This window comes from Mesoplodon mirus, assembly GCF_964341445.2.
Source record: "Mesoplodon mirus genome assembly, chromosome: 10".
NCBI lineage: Eukaryota > Metazoa > Chordata > Mammalia > Artiodactyla > Ziphiidae > Mesoplodon > Mesoplodon mirus.
In genome coordinates this window covers 32,457,615-32,479,559 of record NC_138986.1, presented here as the reverse complement: position 1 = coordinate 32,479,559, position 21,945 = coordinate 32,457,615, and the positions used below count along the sequence as shown (strand labels likewise).

The window sequence follows — 21,945 nt, the reverse complement described above, 5'->3', positions numbered from 1 at the left end:
ACAACTGAGGGTAAGGCAGGGTGGGCCTGCCTAGCTCCAAGGATTGTAAGAGAAGCAGCCCCTGAGCTCCTCCTTGGTATGGGATGGGTGGGGGGCAGCCACCTACCCTTCTCGAACGATCGTGCTTCTAGAGACCCCATTCTCGGCTCTGCAGGGTGTTCTTATCTCTCTGGGGGGAGTCAGCTTATTTTCACTTTTATATATGTAGCATTAATACCTTCTATTTTTTTAAATGCTAATATGTAAGATAAAATATTTAAAAATCCATCATTCCCTTTTGCCTCTTCTTTCCCACTTCTCAAAACAAATCATTGTTAATATTTGGCATCTGTCCTTCCAGACTTTTTTTTTTTTTACTGTGAATTTACATATATATGTGTGTAAGTATGTATATAAATGTGTGTGCCTAAATACGTATACCTTTGTGTGTGAGTCCATGTATGTATTTATGTATGTATGTGTGGGCATATGTATATATGTATACACACATAATTTTATATATATATATATACCCACCGAAACATACATAAATACATACACGGAGTCACACGAATATAATTTTTCTCATAAAGTGAGACTCACTCTGTAAGTTTGTTCTGCCACTTGAATTCTAACAGTATGCGCTAGAGAACTCTTCATGGCAGTAACTGTACAGCTTCCTGATTACTTTGGGATTGTGAATTGCCCTGGCTCCGCACTCTAATCTCAAGCTTCTTGTTCAGACTTCTGTGAGGCAGGTGCCCTGGAGTGGTTAGAGGTCTGGTGTGGCGTGTGGTTCCACTTGAACACATCTGCTGTGCTAGTGGGAAGGAGACTGAGAGGCTGAACTGTCTTGAGAGCCCAAGGCCAAGCGTGACCCAGCGAAGGCCCCATAAACCTACATAACCTTTTTTTTTTTCAACTGAGAACTCCCCCGAGTGGGGCCCTAATTTAGGCAGATATGTGGCATCAGCATTCGGCATGCGTTACATAGAGTGAGTTTTCACTGGATTCCAGGGAGCCTGTCTCATCTAAGTATGAACTGGGGAGGCTTTTCTTTCTTTCTCCCCAATCTGCTACTAGTGGAGAGGAGAATAAGTTGACTTCTCCACGTGTCTGCACCAGCCGTGGTCTGGCTGGCTATCGCCGTGTGTGGAGCTTTATAAAGGACAGAGAGCTAGCACGGAGCCAGTGCACAGCAGGGCACCCACTCTGGCACCCTGCAGGAGCTGTGCACCCTGTGCTGCCGGCTCCCCTTGGTAGCATGTGCTTGTACAATGTAGGGAGTGAACAGAGAACTTGTCTGCCCGGGAGAATTGTCACCCAGGATCCATGTGCTCCTGGTGGAACTGAAGGTGATGCCAGAATGCTGTAGCTCAGCTCTTCCCAATGTGACAGCCTTTGCTTTTAGATTTTGTTATTTGTTCACTTGTTTTTGTGGCTGTTAACAAGGGTGCTTTGATTAACATAATCCATATCATACTTGATATCCATGTTAATTTATTTTTGTACATGTGCAGAAATTTCTGGATTTTGGGGGTTTTTTGGTTTCGTTTTTTAATCGACCTCCTTTACCTGTTTCAGGTTTGTGGATACCGGATAAAGCTGCACTTTGATGGATATTCTGATTGTTATGACTTCTGGGTAAATGCAGATGCTCTGGATATTCACCCAGTTGGGTGGTGTGAGAAAACTGGCCACAAACTCCATCCTCCAAAAGGTATTGTCACTTTTTAATTTCACATTTTATATTCTGAAACACTTATTTTCTTACATCTTAATTTAGATTTTTAAGAATTCAGACTTTATGATTATTCAGGTGGGCCCAAATTTAAGCTTATTGTTAATGATGAAAAATGTTTATTAAAGTGAAAGAAATTTAGGGCTTCCCCGGTGGCGCAGTGGTTAAGAATCCGCCTGCCAATGCAGGGGACACGGGTTCGAGCCCTGGTCCGGGAAGATCCCACATGCCGTGGAGCAGCTAAGCCCGTGTGCCATGACTACTAAGCCTGCACTCTAGAGCCCGTGAGCCACAACTACTGAAGCCCACGCACATAGAGCCCGTGCTCCGCAACAAGAGATGCCACTGCAACGAGAAGCCCGCGCACCGCAACCAAGAGTAGCCCCCGCTCGCCGCAACTAGAGAGAAAGCCCGTGCACAGCAACAAAGACCCAACACAGCCAAAAATAAATAAATTAATTAAAAATAAAATAAAATAAAGTGAAAAAAATTAAAAAAATAGAATCCTACTTAAGAGAATAAACTGTATCCATGTACTTACTTGCATGTCACATAACACCTGCTTGATACTTAATTTTGACTACAGGTTTTAGCTACAGATTTCTATTTCATACACACACACAACACATGCACAAATACATCCTTGAAATATGATTGAAAAGTTAGTTCTAACATGTTTACATAGCTAAATATATTTACTGACATTTCAGTAAATAAAAAATCTTGAGAAATTATGCATTGAACTTACGTATATGAATATTTAGGAGACTGGAAAGGAGAATATAACACTGAAAATCAGTTCAGCTGGGGGTTGGACTAACAGCAGTTACTCTTTTATTATTAAATTCTTTATATTACAGTCTGCCAGCGCTTCTGTCTGTTTCATGTTTACAAAACATCCAAGAATAACAGATCCTATCTTTTTCAGTTCATCCCTAATATATTTAATAATTTCTTATTTCCTTCCTTTTCATATTACATTCAGTATTTTTTGCTTGATGTCAAAGAACCAGGTTACTAGTTTGATATCTTTGGCCTGTCTCAGGGTTATTGGGTTTTAATGGACAAGCTATCCTTTGGTTTTAAGTGAAAAATTAATGACAGGATGGTATTTTCAGATAACTGAAGGATCAAACAGAAGCGCCTAGAAAAGATAAGGATGAAGAAGAAAATCTGTAAGCCTTTGTGTAAATTGGCCTGTTATATATGGTGAATTATTAGCTGTTCCTTTCACACCAGCCTCTGGACTTTGATGGAAGTAGAAGAGAGCACATGAGTAGATAAAATTAAATTCTCAGTTTCCTTTTTGAAGAAAATGTTGGCTTTACCAGCATTAAACGTGAAATTGTGAAAATTAAGGCAAGGACATTTCCATTATTGTAATTTGCCAGCATGCTTACTTCATAAATCTTGAATTGTCATTCTTGTGGTGACAGGCCAGAAAGATTTTATCTGTTGTTATTACCATTTTTTCCAGCTTCCCACTTGTTCCTACAAGTTAGTCTCCCAGAGTAGAACGGGTGAGGGAAAAACAAAGAACTCAACTACTCTAGCTCACTGCTGAGGAATTCTACCTAAATACTGATAGAAATGGTCTGGTAATAAAAAGGAGTCCATCTGAGTACAATATATGTTTGCTTTCTTACACCTTTTCTTTTCATCCATTACCATTCATTCAGAATTGAAAAAAAATAATATAATTTGTTGGAAATAAATACCCTGTGTATAAAAATACATAGATATAAATTCTGAGTCAAATACTGTCTATTTAAAGGGTCACCTGATTGCTTGATTTTGGCATGTTGGAGTTACAGATAAAAGTAGGAGGGGAAAGCTAAGTGTGAAATATTTTGGTATTTTACTGTGTGTTTATATGTGCTTACCCTAGGGTATAAAGAAGAAGAATTTAATTGGCAGACTTATCTCAAGACATGCAAAGCTCAGGCTGCTCCCAAGTCATTATTTGAAAATCAGAATATAGTAAGTACCTCCAAAATACTTTTCCTTTCACAGGAAGTGGCTTTTGAGTGTTTCACTAGATAAATTAAGGGATAACAAGAAACTATAATACATTTTATAGCTTTGGTAAATACAGTGCTCTTAATTAAACTTTAAAATTAGCTTAAAATCATCATGAATAAATATGTTTTTAGCCATAACATGGCTGTCTTTTTTTGTTAAGTAATAAAAGGCAACATAGTATAAAACCTAGGTATAATTTACAACTAAGGTGCATAAGAAAAATTGTGACATTTCATTGTTACTGTCACTTGGCTTTAGGAGTGCTGTTCAAATGGGATTCACATGGTGAGATGCATGTGGCCCCATTTAGATTTGCACGCTAGAGACTATCATTTAAATCTTCTCTCCAGCTTCTAGCTCTGTTCCGCAGTGTAACAGAAGCCAAGTCTGGATGTGTTTGTATTTTCTACTTCCTGACCTGTTGGCCTCTCTGAGGAGGCCTGATATGTTAGTCTTCTTCCCTGCCCCAGTTCTGATCTCATTGGAAAGAACAGAGAGCAAGCAGGTGGAAAACCAAAGTCTCATCTTTATAGTTGGCAAGGGCTCAGTTGGAGTACATGCATGGCCTGTATCTGCTGGCAGATGAGTTTCTTGATTCTGAGCCCTGGGGTTGAAGAGATTTACTGGCCCTTCCTGCCTCACCAGCCAAGCCCAGGAGCACTGGACCAGGGCAGACTACCCTCTTGCAGGACAGCTCTTGCTCCTAGAGGGGCAGAGTGGAGACTGTTATGCCCTGTAGGCCAGCTTACTCTTAAAGGTGTGACCAGTTCCTCTTTCCAGATTCACCAGTTAGGGACAGTGAGTGAGAGCGTAGAGAGAGACAGTCATGTTTCACTAGGGATTCCCTCCAAATAAATATCAGGAGTGGGGAAAAACCTTCTTACACCCCAAATACCCTCATTTAGGAAATGACATTAACCGGGTGTTTTGAGGGCATCAGTCATGGCTGAAACACTGTCTAACCAAATTGTGAACATAACCCAGATTGAGTTAGAGAACTGGAGAGGGTGTGTGTGTGTGTGTGTGTGTGTGTGTGTGTGTGTGTGTGTGTGTGCGTGCATTTAGGTAATTAATAGAGATAATAAGCCGGGTTATTATTTTTAAATGTCTTAATTGAGAGGATAGCTTAATTGCTGAAATGTTAATACCGCGTAGTCATTCAGCATCATTCTCTGTCAAGACAAGGAAGGAAGATCAGCCAGGTGGAAAACTCAGCAGCCTGCTTGCTGTCACTGCTCCAAAGTTTCCTAATCCTTGTCTGGTTCTCTGGTGATGAGTTCAGTCAGGGATTTGATCCTCTGCCTTGAGCCATCGTCTTAAATTCTGTGCATTGCTAGCACAAAACTTAATCTTGGGCTGTGTGTTCGGTATCTAAGAGGCAATTAATTTTTCTGTTTCTAGATTCCTCTACCTCAGAATACTCAAATATTTATGGTCAGAACACTGATAAATAATTTCAGGGCTTAAATATGTAGTAACAGTATCTGTGTAGCATTAGTGCCTGATCCTTCGACTCAGACGGAACTTCACTCTAACATATTCAGACACATGGCTGTCCACGTGTTTCTAATGATAGCTGTATAATTATAGTAAAAAGAGAGATAACATCTACTTTGCTTAAAGTGATTAGAATAGTATCCGTGCGCTTCAGTCTGGACAGAAGGATTATTTTTAGAAGGGCTGAAATGATTTGTAATGTGTTGTGATTGATATAACTGATATTCAGTTACTTCTTGAGATTCGGATACTTTTCCTCACAGAAGATCATAAGGAATGTTTACACCTGCAGTACCTCAAGGACTAAGTCTTACTGAACTTACTGTTGTCTTAGTTTCATGTCCCAGATGGCTGCTAATCTGTGGATTTCCTTATATCGCAAACTATTTTGAATGGCTGTATGTGTTAACAGCCAGTTCTTTTCGTGCTATTGTGAATAATATCTGTATTGTTGAATCAAAGTTGTAATAATTTGTAGCCTTTTGTATAGGAAGATGACCTACTTTTCAATAGAGTACTCTTTTGAAGGACCTTTTCAGAAGTGGGAGTGAATTTATACTGACTGACACACATTTTTAACTTAAGTGCTTATTTTGTGTGAAATAATTCTCATTGTTAAGTCTGTCATAAAGGAAAAGAAAAACTGAAAGTAAACTCTACAGTAAATAAAACTTGCCTAACTCATGTAGTCATCTAAAGTATCAAGTCACATGTTAAAATTAATTAACTTTGCGAGGTTGTGGGTGCGTAAGTTTTAAAGGTCCAGATAGTTAATTGGGTGTAGCAACAGGGCATTTTCCTTATTGCTGCTTGTTGGAAAGCAACTCTGCTGTAAAAGTGGTTCATGATTTTTAAATTATGTGAATACACTTGATGGATGCCAGGCCTTCAGGCAGAGGTGCAGAGAGGGTGCAGGTCCTTGCTGTTAAGTGTGTGCTTATCTCTAATTAAATCTGTATGTTTCATAGACAGTGATCCCATCAGGCTTTCGAGTTGGAATGAAGCTTGAAGCTGTAGACAAAAAGAACCCTGCATTCATCTGTGTTGCTACGGTAACAGATATGGTGGACAATCGTTTCCTCGTACATTTTGACAACTGGGATGAGAGCTATGACTATTGGTGAGACACTTTTTCCATTGCTGTGTGCTTTATTAATTGAGTGTTTATCCAAGTACATGAGTTAAAAACAGTAATAATGCAAAGCGTATGACTGAAGTAACAGTGCTCTGGCCCACTCTTTCCCATTTCAGATTTTTAACTTTTTACCTGTTCCATATGGCATATATTTCTAAATAACATCCTTTAATTCTACTTCGTGATTTGTATTTTAGTTGACTTCCTCCTGTGGAAGTGCAATTCATACCACACTCCCAACAGACACTCACACATGACTGTATGCACAGACTCACACTTCCCCTTCATCTCATTTTTCAGGAAAATATTTTAATCTTCCTTTCATGTTTTCATGCCCAGGAGCTAACTTAACTATTTATAATTGCTGAATACAAATTCTTAATTGAGGAATATTGTTTTTAATCCTTATGGGTGTTGACTATACTACATAAAGTGGTAGGAGCAACATAATTATAAAATTACATAATCATAAAATAATTATAATAAAACCATGAGATTTTGACTAAGCAATTGAAATAATGACTTTTCATACCAAATTCATGTTCATTGATGAAACTACAGTTCAGTTTGCTGGTGAACGTCATTTCTGCACTGTTTAGTTCCTTCTGCAGAATACTTACAATGAGAAGTGACAGACATCTTTATAAAATAAGGCTAATGTTACAGTAGCAAATGGAGTTTAATTTATATAAATGTAGCTCAGTTTCAGGAAAGCTTGATTCCTGTCTTTTTCAGTATGTGTATATTTAAATATTCAGTAGAGCCATCAATAATTTCCATTAATCCTCAAATTGGATTCTCAGACAGGCATCAGTTTTACTTGCATTATTTTAAAAAAGGAGAGACAGTGAAAGCCATTTGCTATTCAGACTTTTAAACGGTGAATTTTAAAAATCTGAATTACATGTTACATATGGTTTTCACAGAAGTTTTTAAAGTAGTTCCGTGATCACATCGCATAGAGTCAAGTCCTTGTCAATATTTTAGTATGTTTAACCCAGCTTTTTTCTGCAGAGCATAATTTTCCTCATAGGATATCTTTTTATTCACTTTGCAATCAAATTTATTATTGAAACATAAACCATTTCAAGTATATACAAAAGTGAGAATAATAGAGTGACCCTCCTGCAGCCATTACCTACCTCCAGCAGTTACCAATTTACATCAGTCTTCTTTCCTGTGTTTTCCTACTCCTAAATTCCCAACACCAGGATTGCTTTGAAGCAAATTCCAGATACCATGGCATTTCATCTGTGAATGTCTCTTCTAAACATATTCTTTTTCTTTTTTCAAATATATAAAGTTATAAATGGCATAATGTCACTAACACACTTAAACATTCTCCCCCAACTGTCCTGGTTTTCTTGCTTCCTTGCTTGCTTGCTTGCTTGCTTGCTTGCTTTAGGTCCAAATAAGATGCACATTTTGTGATCGCTTTGATGTTTCTCTTGATCAATTTTAATTTATAGATTCCTATTCCTTCATCATTTTCTTCCCCTTGTAACTTTTATTGAAGAAACCGGGTTGTTTTTCCTGTTGAGTCTCCCACATTCTGGGTTTGGTGATTGAATCCTCATCGTATTTCTTACCATGTTCTTCTCTTCTTCGTATTTTCTGCAAACTGGTGGTTTTTGTTTCATTTAAAATTATGTGTACCTATCTTGAGTGAGTGAATAGATGAGAAAACTGTACATTTAGAAATATTGTAATCTGTCCTGGGAGGAACACATTTCTCCCTTCTGTGTTTGATGTGCTGTGATGGTGGCAGTACCAACTTGATGACTAGGATCCAGTCCTTTTATTAATAAAGGATACTTTAAAGCAGTAGTTAGAATTTGTTGAAATGAGAGCTTTTTGTTTTTAAAGGTCTGATTCATTTAGGGAGAATTTCTTTTTAGAGCTTTTGCCTGATTTAAACAAAATGGGTGGATGTTAGTTTCAGTTATTTTTGTGGTCTTATAAGTATTACAGGGTTTAAAAGTTAAGTTGCTTATTTGACGTAAGATGCATTTCCTTTAAAAACATTCTTCTGGAAAAAAGTAATGAGGAATTCTAGAAGAATTTGTCACATTTTTCTTTGATGGAAAATGCCTAGGGACTAGGAAGCATCCTGGTTTCTTATTAGAAAGAGCAGGGGGAAAAATTGATCTCTTTCAGCTCTGATTTTGCACTCTTATGAGCACAACCAAATTATTTTTTAGAATGGAATGTACTTTGAGGATATACTTCTAACTCTTGAAGTTATATTTTGTTAATTGTCAGAAAAAGAATAGCGGTGTGTTCTCTGCCTCAATATACAATTAAGGCACATTGAAAATTGCTTAAGTGTACTGGAATTTCTCCAGCCTTATTAAATATTATGTTCTTTGATCTTCGAATTTTGGAATGGTTTGTATCTGCATGAATTACTTAGGTATGTAATTGAGGATACAAATTGGATTGCTTTCCCAATTTAAAATAGTTTGGAAATGAGATTTTTTTCCCTTTGAATTGGACAGTGATCTTATCTCTTTTTACCTTAGTGGGAATTTGAAAGCGCTCACGCATGCATGCACACACACGCGTGCGCGCGCACACACACACACACTTGTGGTACTGCATGTTTAATTGCAGTAAAACATTTCTTCCTTCCAAAGAGGAGTGCTACGTGGGATTTAAATGTATGTAGGATTGAAGTAGTTTTTAATGAAAGGAAATAATATACGTGTATTAGAATAATGATTGGTTTACCTCTGGGTTTCCTCTGTGCTTTTATTACCGGTAGTTGGTAGTCATTTAATTCTATCCCCTTGACAGTGATTAGACTTAGGAATAATCCTAAATATCACAGAATTTTGGAATACTGGAAAGAACTTTAAGGATGGCAGAAGGAAAGCCCTCCCAGTGAGGATGCCACCATCCTCCCGGAGCAGCGTGTGGCCTCTTTCCCTCAATCATCTTCCGATGCCTGAAGGCTGGGCTCCGCAATGAGGAGTCACCCCCTCTCTTCCCTCAGGCCCTGGGAAGGAATCTTGCTTTTAAGAAATGTTATTTTTGGAATAGATACATGTATCTGTATAACCGAATCAATCGCTTTGCTGTGCACCTGAAACTAGCACAACATTGTTAATTAACTATACTCCAATATAAAATAAAAAGTTAACAAAATAATAATAATAAATAATAGCAATATGTGACCCAACCCCACCCCCCCCAAAAATGTTATTTTCACGTGACCTGTCTTTTGGGAACCAGGGAGCCATGACAACAGGACTTAGGCGACTGTTGACTAGCATGAGGTTGCCACTTCAGCCGTCTTTGAATTTCAGTCCAATATCCCAGTGAGTTAGGCTGAAAAATCATCAAACAGATCTATGAAAAAGAGAAGCATTGAGTTAGTGAATTAGAACAAATATGGGGCTGGGGCCTTTTACTGTTGTTTCCAAGTGGATTGCAAACTTCTTCTAATTTTTTTTAGAGATGGGGCTCTTTCACATTTGTACATTGAGAGTAATACTAGTTTTATGTGTCTCCCCAAAATGATGTTGAAAAGCTGCATTGTGTTGTCAGTTTCTTAGAGCATTGTCAAAGTTAACAGGTTTGTCATCAACCATTAAATTTGGAAAGCAACCCTTGATGGTGGTGATGAGTCACAGAGATGACAGGGACCTAGGTAGCTCTGCACTTCAGTCTTGAGGGGCTCAGTGTCTGGGAACGGAGAGAAACACAACACTACTGTCTTGGCTGCAGAGTTGATGGTGGTTAGTGCTTAATAGAGCCAACTGCTTGCTGTTTCTGGTGGCAAATGGAAGGAAAGACTGACTCACTGGAGGGTTCTCCGGGAGGTCTTCCTGGGGACATGGGATTTGAACTGGACCATGAAGAATGATAGGAATTAGTACTTAGATGTTGGGATGAAATATTCCCGGAAAGCACTGCTTATGTTTGAGCCCATGGGGCAAAAATGGTATGTTTGGGATATGGCAGCCCAGGGATTCAGTAAGTGACTTAACTCCTCGAAGCTTTAGTTGCCCCCTTTGCAGAAAGGATTAATAGTCCCTATCTCACAAGGTGGTGTGAGGATTAAAATAAGAATTTTAGAAACAGAAACCAGTTTGCAAAAGGTTAAAGAGATAGCTGTAAAGGACATCAAGCAGAGAAGTTTGGCCCTGAAGGTGAAAGTGGATTATTGCCTGAGGGGGAGTCAACCCTTAAGGAGGGTTTCCTGTACACAGAGAGTGTTGAGCTGAAGGAAGGAAGCCACTGTAGAGGGAGAGGGGAGATATCTGAGACTGAATAATTGAGGATACCGTGTCCTGTAGGAGGGGCTAGCCTTGGGAAGAAATATGCTTTATTCTCACTCACGGAGGAAGTGAAGACATGAAAGGAAAATTGACGCTAGAGTGATGAGGTGGCACCTCCTTTATCTTTTCCTAGTAGTCACTGTGTTAGTGAAATCAGGTTTTAATCTTGAAGCAAATTATGAATATTGAAAACAGCCACTGTGGGGAATGGGTTTGGAAATGAATTAGGGATGGAAAGGAGAACTATGATGACTCCGTATGATGAGGTTTGGGGTTTAGTAGTAAAACAGAGTGTTGGAAGCCCTGAAGAGTTAGCACAGAGTGGGAGCCAGGAAAGTGGGCCCTGGGAAATAAATTGACAGTCATCATGCTCTGGATTTAGGGAGTGAGAGAGGCCAAGTGTGCTGTATTTCTTCAAAGAATCTAAACCATTGCTTGAATGAAGACTTTGAGGTTTTCCTTAAGTGAGTGTCTTGAAATGTTCTTGTTTGACTCTCTGCCGAGATCTGGGGAGCCCAGCGTGTGTGCCTTACTTTCGTTTAGCTGTTGGCTGTGACTGATAGAACCAGGGTCCCTTTCTTTTTAACCCAAAATTGCTTAACCTCTCAGTGTTTCCATAAAATGAGGATCTTAATGTTTGCTCGCTTTATATTACAAACATGGTCTTTTCATGAATTATTACTTCTGTTATTATCTACCAGTCTAGGTCTGATTGGATCTTAGCAGCCTTCATAAATAATTTGCACTTACTTGTGAAGTGGACTTAAAAAAATTTTTTTTTGGAGATGGAGTTCTTTAACAATACACATAAAAACCCCAAAGAAAGAAAGGAAAGGCACAGGGAGCAACGATTTGCCAAACTTTTCACCATTAGTTGTTCTTCAATATATTTTTTCTTGGTTACATTTCTGCTTCTGAACACTAGATGGGACTAAGAGATGACTTGTGTTTCAATAGTAACAAAGGATTTCACAGCCTTCCAACTTCTGAAGGAAGTGTTGTTTGTCTATTGAGGAGCTATAAGTAAACTAGATAAAAATAGGGCTATTTTTATTTTCATTATTGAGACGGTTTCCTGGTTTATTTTAGACGGTGACTTTGATCAATATTTAAATAATATTGAAACCTTAATAAGATTCAGGCAGTACAGGAATGAATGGCCAAGATACGCTACAGTATTTCCCTTACTTATAATTTATAGAGAAATCCAGTAAAATCAAGAGTTAATTATGTCTTATGCTTGTATTTCAGTCAACATGAACCTGACAGATAATTAGAAGTACTTGATAGTTGTCTTAAATTGGGAAGGAAAAAATTAAAGTATTATATACTTATTTTTTCATTTTTAAGGATCCCTATATCAATTAACAGCTTTCCCGAGAATAAAATAAAAATTTCCCTAAAATAAAGTCTGCATCATTATTAATAATCCATAACCAAATAATTGTCTAGGAAAGAATAGCACAGCTGGAAATCGAGCTCCATAGTTTTGCTTATACAATTTATAATAACGCCTCGGAAGGAATTGGGTATTAAAATATCTTTTATGAAAATGTATAGTGTAAGAAATGTACCAATTGCCATATGAACTGGGCGGCATTATGTCTTCCTTTCACATTTCTAAAATAATGACATACACGTACACATGTAACCCTATATAGATTAAGAAAAGTAATAGTGTAAGGGAGGGTGGGTAGGAGATATTCAATAAGTGAATAAAAACCTTCAACTATAAATTTAAAGGTATTTTCTACTGAAATAATTTTGAGAAAAATCAGCATTAAATTGGGGTTCCATCAGCTCATCTTGTGTTACTGGTCAGAGCTGCTCACTTGGAAAGATTGACTTGGAAAGTGGTGACTGGATGTTAGTTCACTTACAACATTTCCTAGAAAATTCTCTGTAGTCTGTTAAGTGTGCAATAGCATTATGTCTAAAAAAGCAATGTATATACCTTAATTAAAAAACACTTTATTGATAAAAAATGCTAACCATCTTCTGACAACACAGGATTGCCACAAACCTTCAATTTGTAAAAAACGTGATCTTTACAAAGCACAGTAAAGCAAAGTGAAATAAGGTGAAGTATGCCTGGTGTAGAATAACTTCAGTCTTTAATATGCCAATGATGTAGTTTGTAAATCTCTAAGAGGGAGATGCGTTATTTTCCTTAAATATTTGATCATAGGGTCCTGACGTTATTTTTAAACTTCAAGATTCCTATCATCTTTGAGAACACAGATGGGAAATGTTCTACCAACTTTTTTTTTTTAAGGTTTTAATTGTAATATGCCTCTAGATGCTTGTATATTTTGTAATACTGTTATAACTACTCCCTTGTAAGTATAGCCTCTACTTCCTTATATTGTGTTTGCCTGGCAAAATCCCAATTCTGGTTGAATCTGACTTTCTGCCTACTCTCTGCCTGTGCCTGAGCGGTTGAATATAGCTGGAGAAAGACGCAACATGCTGACTGGCCTAACTCACTTTCATGACTGCTAACCTCAACGGGGCCCTTAGTCCTGCCCCGTAATCCTGCTACATGTCCTTGTCTATTCTTCCAGTAAATTTCACTCCCCTTTTTATTCCCTCAAACCTTTCACAACCCCTCTTGTTTTCTCCCACTCAGTTGGTAAGCTTGCTTCCTGTATCACTGACAAAATAGACATGGTCAGAAGAGAGGTCCACATGCTCCCACCATGTTGTCTCCCCACCTTTCTGATCTCTATGGAAGCTTCTCTCTAACTGTGTGTGATGTCCCCCTGCTCTCACGCTTTTCTGTTCCCTCGCACAGAGTGAGTTCTCTTCTGCATTGATAGGTCATCCCTCTCTTTTGAATTATTCCTACGGTACCCAAGCAGGAGAAAGGATTTTTGTTTGTTTTGATAGTTGCTGTAGCCCTAGCACCTAGAACAGTGCCCTGATCATGGTAGTCGCTCAGCATATATGTCTTGAATAAATGAAGTAATATTTCCCATCTTTTAAAAAAAAGTTTTATTTTGAAGTAATTCCAAACTTAATGTGCAGAGATTTCCATATATGCCTAATTCAGCTTCCCCTAAGTATGTCCCAAATTTAAAAAAATCCAACAACCTCCCTTTTTCTAATTTCTCATTTCTCTGCTTCCTTTTAAAACACAACCCCTTAAATGTATTTTCTGAGTTAGCTATTCCCATCTCCTTCCACTCTCTCTCTCTTTTTTTTTTTTTACCTGGCTTTCCATTTTATTTATTTATTTATTTATTTATTTATTTTATTTATTTATTTTTATACAGCAAGTTCTTATTAGTTATCTGTTTTATACATATTAGTATATATATGTCACTCCCAATCTCCCAATTCATCCCATCACCACCACCACTGCCCCCCAATTTCCCCCCTTGGTGTCCATATGTTTTTTCTCTACATCTGTGTCTCTGTTTGTGCCTTGCAAACTGCTTCATCTGTACCATTTTTCTAGATTCCACATATATGCGTTAATATATGATATTTGTTTTTCTCTTTCTGACTTACTTGACTCTGTATGACAGTCTCTAGATCCATCCATGTCTCTACATATGACCCAATTTCATTCCTTTATATGGCTGAGTAATATTCCATTGTATATATGTACCACATTTTTATCCATTCATCTGTCGATTGACATTTAGGTTGCTTCCATGACCTGGCTATTGTAAATAGTGCTGCAATGAACACTGGGGTACATGTGTCTTTTTGAATTATGGTTTTCTCTGGGTATATGCCCAGTGGGATTATGGGTCATATGGTAATTCTATTTTTAGTTTTTTAAGGAACCTCCATACTGTTCTCCATGGTGGCTGTATCAATTTACATTCCTACCAACAGTGCAAGAGTGTTCCCTTTTCTCCACATCCTCTGCAGCATTTGTTATTTGTAGATTTTCTGATGATACCCATTCTAACTGGTTTGAGGTGATACCTCATTATAGTTTTGATTTGCATTTCTCTAATAATTAGTGATGTTGAGCAGCTTTTCATGTGCTTCTTGGACATCTGTATGTCTTCTTTGGAGAGATATCTACTTAGGTCTTCTGCCCATTTTTTGATTGGGTGGTTTGTTTTTTTAATATGGAGCTGCATGAGCTGTGTATATATTTTGGAGATCAGTCCTTTGTCTGTTGATTCATTTGCAGGTATTTTCTCCCATCTGAAGGTTGTCTTTTCATCTTGTTTGTAGTTTCCTTTGCTGTGCAAAAGCTTTGAAGTTTCATTAGGTCCCATTTTTTTATTTTTGTTTTTATTTCCATTACTCTAGGAGGTGGATCAAAAAAGATCTTGCTGTGATTTATGTCAAAGAGTGTTCTTCCTATGTTTTCCTCTAAGAGTTTTATAGTGTCTGGTCTTACATTTAGGTCTTTAATCCATTTTGAGTTTATTTTTGTATATGGTGTTAGGGAGTGTTCAAATTTCATTCTTTTACTTGTAGCTGTCCAGTTTTCCCAGCACCACTTATTGAAGAGACTGTCTTTTCTCCATTGTGTATCCTTGCCTCCTTTGTCATAGATTAGTTGACCATAGGTGTGTGGGTTTATCTCTGGGCTTTCTATCCTGTTCCATTGATCTATATTTCTGTTTTTGTGCCAGTACCATATTGTCTTGATTACTGTAGCTTTCTAGTGTCATCTGAAGTCAGGGAGTCTGATTGCTCCAGCTCCGTTTCTTTCCCCAAGACTGCTTTCGCTATTTGGGGTCTTCTGTGTCTCCATACAATTTTAAGATTTTTTGTTCTAGTTCTGTAAAAAATGCCACTGGTAATTTGATAGGGATTGCGTTGAATCTGTAGACTGCTTTGGGCAGTATAGTCATTTACACAATGTTGATTCTTCCAATCCAAGAACATGATATATCTCTCCATCTGTTTGTGTCATCTTTGATTTCTTTCATCAGTGTCTTATAGTTTTCTGAGCACAGGTTTTTTACCTCCTTAAGTAGGTTTATTCCTAGGTATTTTATTCTTTTTTGTTGCAATTATGAATCGGATTGTTTCCTTAATTTCTCTTCCTGATCTTTCATTGTTAGTGTATAGGAATGCAAGAGATTTCTGTGCATTAATTTTGTATCCTGCCACTGTGACAGATTCATTGATTAGGTCTAGTAGTTTTCTGGTGGCATCTTTAGCATTCTCTATGTGTAGTATCATGTCATCTGCAAACAGTGACAGTTTTACTTCTTCTTTTCCAGTTTGTATTCCTTTTATTTCTTTTTCTTCTCTGATTGCTGTGGCAAGGACTTCCAAAACTCTGTTGAATAATAGTGTTGAGAGTGAACATCCTTGTCTTGTTCCTGATCTTAGAGGAAATGCTTTCAGTTTTTCACCATTGAGAATGATGTTTCTGTGGGTTTGTCATATCTGGCATTTATTATGTTGAGATGGGTTCCCTCTATGCCCACTTTCTGGAGAGTTTGTATAATAAATCGGTGTTGAATTTTGTCAAAAGCTTTTTCTGCATCTATGGACCTGATCATATGGTTTTTATTCTTCAGGTTGTTAATATGGTGTATCACATTGATTGATTTGCTTATATTGAAGAATCCTTGATCCCTGGGATAAATCCCATGTGATCATAGTGTATGATCCTTTTGATGTATTGTTGGATTTTGTTTGCTAGTATTTTTTGAGGATTTTTTCATCTATATCCATCAGTGATATTGGTCTGTAATTTTCTTTTTTTGTAGTATCTCTGTCTGGTTTTGGTATCAGGGTGATCGTGGCCTCGTAGAATGAGTTTGGGAGTGTTCCTTCCTCTGCAATTTTTTGGAAGAGTTTGAGAAAGATGAGTGTTAGCTATTCTCTAAATGTTTGATAGAATTCACCTGTGAAGCCATCTGGTCCTGCAGTTTTGTTTGTTGGAAGATTTTTAATCACCTTTTCAGTTTCATTACTTGTGATTGGTCTCTTCATACTTTCTATTTCTTCCTGATTCAGTCTTGGAAGATTATACCTTTCTTAGAATTTGTCCATTTCTTCCAGGTTGTCCATTTTTTTTTTTTAATATTTATTTATTTATTTTTGGTTGTGTTGGGTCTTTGTTTCTGTGCGAGGGCTCTCTCCAGTTGCGGCAAGCGGGGGCCACTCTTCATCGCGGTGTGCGGGCCTCTCACTATTGCGGCCTCTCGCTGCGGAGCACAGGCTCCAGACACGCAGGCTCAGTAGTTGTGACTCACGGGCCCAGTCGCTCCGCGGCACGTGGGATCCTCCCGGACCAGGGCCCGAACCCGAGTCCCCTGCATTGGCAGGCAGATTCTCAACCACTGCACCACCAGGGAAGCCCCCAGGTTGTCCATTTTATTGGCATAGAGTTGCTTGTAATAGTCTCTTAGGATGCTTTGTATTTCTGTGGTGTCCATTGTAACTTTCCTTTTTCATTTCTGATTTTATTGATTTGAGTCCTCTCCCTCTTTTTCTTGATGAGTATGGCTAAAGGTTTCTCAATTTTGTTTATCTTCTCAAAGAACCAGCTTTTGGTTTTATTGATCTTTCCTGTTTTCTTTGTTTCTATTTCATTTATTTCTGCTGTGATCTTTACGATTTCTTTCCTTCTCCTAACTTTGGGTTTTGTTTGTTCTTCTTTCTCTGGTTCCTTTAGGTGTAAGGTTAGATTGTTTATTTGAGATTTTTCTTGTTTCTTGAGGTAGGATTGTATTTGTATAGTATTTCCTCTTAGAACTGCTTTTGCTGCATTCCATAGGTTTTTGATCATCCAATTTTCATTGTCATTTGCCTCTAGGTATTTTTTGATTTCCTCTTTGATTTCTTCAGTGATCTCTTGCTTATTTAGTAACATATTGTTTAGCCTCCATGTATTTGTGATTTTTACTTTTTTTTCCCTGTAATTGATTTCTAATCTCATAGCGTTGTGGTCAGAAAAGATACTTGATATGATTTCAGTATTCTTAAATTTACTGAGGCTTGATTTGTGACCCAAGATGTGATCTATGTTGGAGAATGTTCCATGTGCACTTGAGAAGAAAGTGTAATCTGCTGTTTTTGGATGGAATATCCTATAAATATCAATTAAATCTATCTGGTCTATTGTGTCATTTAAAGCTTGTGTTTCCTTATTAATTTTCTCCCTGGATGATCTGTCCATTGGTGTAAGTGAGGTGTTTAAGTCCCCCACTATTGTGTTACTATCGATTTCCTCTTTTATAGCTGTTAGCAGTTGCCTTATGTATTGAGGTGCTCCTATGTTGGGTGTATATATATTATAATTGTTATATATTCTTCTTGGATTGATCCCTTGATCATTATGTAATGTGCTTCTTGTCTCTTGAAACATTCTTTATTTTAAAGTCAATTTTATCTGATTTGAGTATTGCTACTCCAGCGTTCTTTTGATTTCCATCTGCATGGAATATCTTTTTCCAGCCCCTCACTTTCAGTCTGTATGTGTCCCTAGTTCTGAAGTGGGTCTCTTGTAGACAGCATATATATGGGTCTTGTTTTTGTATCCATTCAGTGAGCCTGTGTCTTTTGGTTGGAGCATTTAATCCATTCACATTTAAGGTAATTATTGATATGTATGTTCCTGTTACCATTTTCTTAATTGTTATCAGGTCTCTTTTGTAGGTTCTTTTCTTCTTTTGTGTTTCACACTTAGAGAAGTTCCTTTAGCGTTTTTTGTTGAGCTGGTTTGGTGGTGCTGAATTCTCTTAGCTTTTGCTTGTCTGTAAAGCTTTTGATTTCTCCGTCGAACCTGAATGGGATCCTTGCCACGTAGAGTAATATTGGTTGTAGTTTCTTCCCTTTCATGACTTTAAATATATCATACCACTCCCTTCTGGCTTGTATAGAGTTTCTGCTGAGAAATCAGCTGTTAACCTTATGGGAGTTCCTTTGTGGGTTATTTGTCATTTTTCCCTTCTTGCTTTCAATAATTTTTCTTTGTCTTTAATTTTTGTCAGTTTGATTACCGTGTGTCTCTGCGTGTTTCTCCTTGGGTTTATCCTGCCTGGGACTCTCTGCGCTTCCTGGACTTGGGTGGCTATTTCCTTTCTCATGTTAGGGAAATTTTCGACTATAATCCCTTCAGATATTTTCTTTGGTCCTTTCTCTCTTTCTTCTCCTTCGGGGACCTGTATAATGTGAATGTTGTTGTGTTTAATGTTGTCCCAGAGATCTCTTAGGCTGTCTTCATTTCTTTCCATTCTTTTTTCTTTATTCTGTTCCACAGCAGTGAATTCCACCATTCTGTCTTGTAGGTCACTTATCCGTTCTTCTGCCTCAGATTCCTTCTAGTGTAGTTTTCATTTCAGTTATTGTATTGTTCATCCCTGTTTGTTTGTTCTTTAATTCTTCTAGGTGTTTGCTGTTTAATTCTTCTAGGTCTTAGTTAAATGTTTCTTCCATCTTCTCGATCTTTGCCTCTATTTTTTCCCCGACATCCTGGATCATCTTCACTGTCATTATTCTGAGTTCTTTTTCTGGAAGGTTGCCTATGTGCACTTCATTTAGTTGTTTTTCTGGGGTTTAACCTTGTTCCTTCATCTGGTACGTAGTCTTCTGCCTTTTCATTCTGTCTATCTTTCTGTAAATGTGGTTTTCGTTCCATAGGCTGTAGAATTATAGTTCTTCTTGCTTCTGCTGTCTGCCCTCTGGTGGATGACACTATCTAAGAGGCTTCTTCAAGCTTCCTGATGGGTGGGACTGGTGATGGGTAGAGCTGGGTGTTGCTCTGGTGGGCAGAGCTCAGTAAAACTTTAATCTGCTTGTCTGCTGATGGGTGGGGCTGGGTTCCCTCCCTGTTGGTTGTTTGGCCTGAGGTGACCCAGCACTGGATCCTACCCGGCTCTTTGGTCGGGCTAATGGTGGACTCTGGGCGTGCTCATGCCAAGGAGTACTTCCCAGAACTTCTGCTGCCAGTGTCCTTGTCCTCACAGTGAGACACAGCCACCCCCTGCCTCTGCAGGAGACCCTCCAACACTAGCAGGTAGTTCTGTTTCAGTCTCCTATGGGGTCACTGCTCCTTCCCCTGGGTCCTGATGCACACACTACATTGTGTGTGCCCTCCAAGAGTGGAGTCTCTGTTTCCCCCAGTCCTGTTGAAGTCCTGCAATCAAATTCTGCTAGCCTTCAAAGTCTGATTCTCTAGGAATTCCTCCTCCCAGTGCCAGACCCCCAGGTTGCGAAGCCTGATGTGGGGCTCAGAGCCTTCACTCCAGTGGTGGACTTCTGTGGTATAATTGTTCTCCAGTTTGTGAGTCACCCACCCAGCGGTTATGGGATTTGATTTTATTGTGATTGCGCCCCTCCTACCATCTCATTGCGGCTTCTCCTTTGTTTTTGAACGGGGGGTATCTTTTCTGGTGAGTTCCAGTGTCTTCCTATCGATGATTGTTAAGCAGTTAGTTGTGCTTCTGGTGCTCTCGCGAGAGGGATTGAGAGCACATCCTTCTACTGTGCCATCTTGAACCAATCTCCTCCTTCCACTCTCTCTTACACCCACTCTATTCAGGCTTTTGCCCTTTCCCATTACCAGCTCCACCAAAACAACTCTTTTCAACTATACTAATGACATTTATGTTGGTAAATCCAGTGATCAGTTCTTGTTTGTCTCTTCTTTGACCTAGCAGTAGCATCTGACCCAATCGATTTCATCTTTCTTTCTCTCTCTTACTTCACTAGTCATTCCTTCTTGGACTTCTTTGTCTCTTCTCTTCTCTTTTCTGTTCTCTGTACTCATTTTCTGGATGGTCGCATCTCTGCTCATGGCTTTAAATACCATCCCAAATGCTGATGACTCCTAAATATGTGTTTTTAGCCTTGATCTTGCCCTTGAACTCCAAATTTTTGTGCTCATTATCTACTTCGTGACCTGTTTATTAAACATGTTAGTAACAGAACTCTTCATTCACTGTTTGGAATGTCAGGCTGTGCTTGCATTCTTCCTGTCTCAAAAAATGGTAAGTATAGTCTTCTAGTGGCCATGCCCAAAACCTTGCAAATGTCCTGGACTTCCCTTCACTCACACTCATACATATTTATTATCTTTTAATTTTTGCTATTTTTGAAGTTGAGGGATATAACACAATTTGTGTGGGAACAAAAACTATTTCCCTGGTATCAAGTTTATACGATATGTATCTGATAAAAATCTACTTGGTACTAATATATTGGAAGAGTGAAAAATCCTTTGGTATAGCAAATATTTTTTTCAAATTAGATAGATTGTAAAAAATAGAACTCTGTATAAGGTGTTCACAATCTCTAACTTTTTTGAACTTTTACTAGTATTTGAGAATTTATCCTGATAATTACGATTTTTAAATTTATATAACCTACAGGTGTGAAGCCTCTAGCCCACACATTCATCCAGTTGGTTGGTGTAAAGAACATCGAAGAACCCTTATTACTCCTCCAGGTTTGTGTTGATTTTGGGTCTACTGTTTGTTATGTCAATTTGAGTTTATTTTCATGTGCTAAAGAACAGATTCTGGGGCTTCATCATAAGGCAATGAGTTTTTGAGCATATCACTAATGTGCCGTGGCTACTGCTTATATGAAATGATGGGTGGTTAGCTAACATGGAGCATCACTGTGGTATATGTGGTTGCTTGTGGATACTCCTGTGAGTGATGAAGACTCATTATCACAGGGAAAGGATGCCTCCTTGGTTTGTTAGGAGCTGTTGTGTGGTTGTTGCCTGCAGCGTGTAAGCATAAAGACTCAGCTTGGAGCTTCAAATACTTGTCTTATTCCATTCTACCAGCTGGTGTCAGTTTTAGGCTTGTCCCCAGTTCCTTGATACTGCGTCTCAGTTAGTACCTGATCATTTACTCACTCAGGGCACCAACAATTCCTGTGATGGGAGAGGCGAGTCCGTTCCACTTTCTGAGTTTTCTTCTGTGTTCACAGATAAAAGCTCCTGTCCTTTACTGATTTACAGAGCTGTTTTGAAGATAAAAGAGCATTTACATAAACCGTAAAGTGTTAAAGCAAGGTATTAATGGTTTTGTGGCCCAAATGTGTTGCTGCCTGGAAGATTTCTCCCATTCAGTCCTCCTGAGTCCTGTGGCTTATGTCATATTAGGAGTGGTGAATAGTGATTGCCACTATCACCATCTGAATTGCTGTGCGGATTCTTTTGGATTTCCCAGTTTGATAATGATCTTTTTTTTCTTATCATCTGTTTAGTCATAATGAGGGATCCAGTAAATAAACAGGACCAGTGAGCAACAGGTTCCTGGCTGTGTTTTCACAGCACTGGGTTAGGTACCCTGGGAAAGGGTGGTGTGAGGCATTATTAGTGACTTCTGATGTGAGGCAGA

The 21,945-nt window shown here is 38.4% G+C and overlaps 1 protein-coding gene across 7 annotated transcripts in view; it reads left to right on the top strand.

Annotated features, from left to right (window-relative positions):
- The window catches only part of L3MBTL3 (L3MBTL histone methyl-lysine binding protein 3), a 126,725-nt gene that overhangs the window by 41,220 nt on the left and 63,560 nt on the right, over positions 1–21,945 (top strand). For all 7 annotated transcript variants that reach the window (XM_082633266.1, XM_082633271.1, XM_082633270.1 and 4 more), the window contains 4 exons: positions 1,564–1,699; positions 3,609–3,700; positions 6,208–6,359; positions 20,962–21,038. In XM_082633266.1, the coding sequence (XP_082489392.1) occupies positions 1,564–1,699; positions 3,609–3,700; positions 6,208–6,359; positions 20,962–21,038 (457 nt within the window). The remainder of the gene's footprint in view (positions 1–1,563; positions 1,700–3,608; positions 3,701–6,207; positions 6,360–20,961; positions 21,039–21,945) is intronic.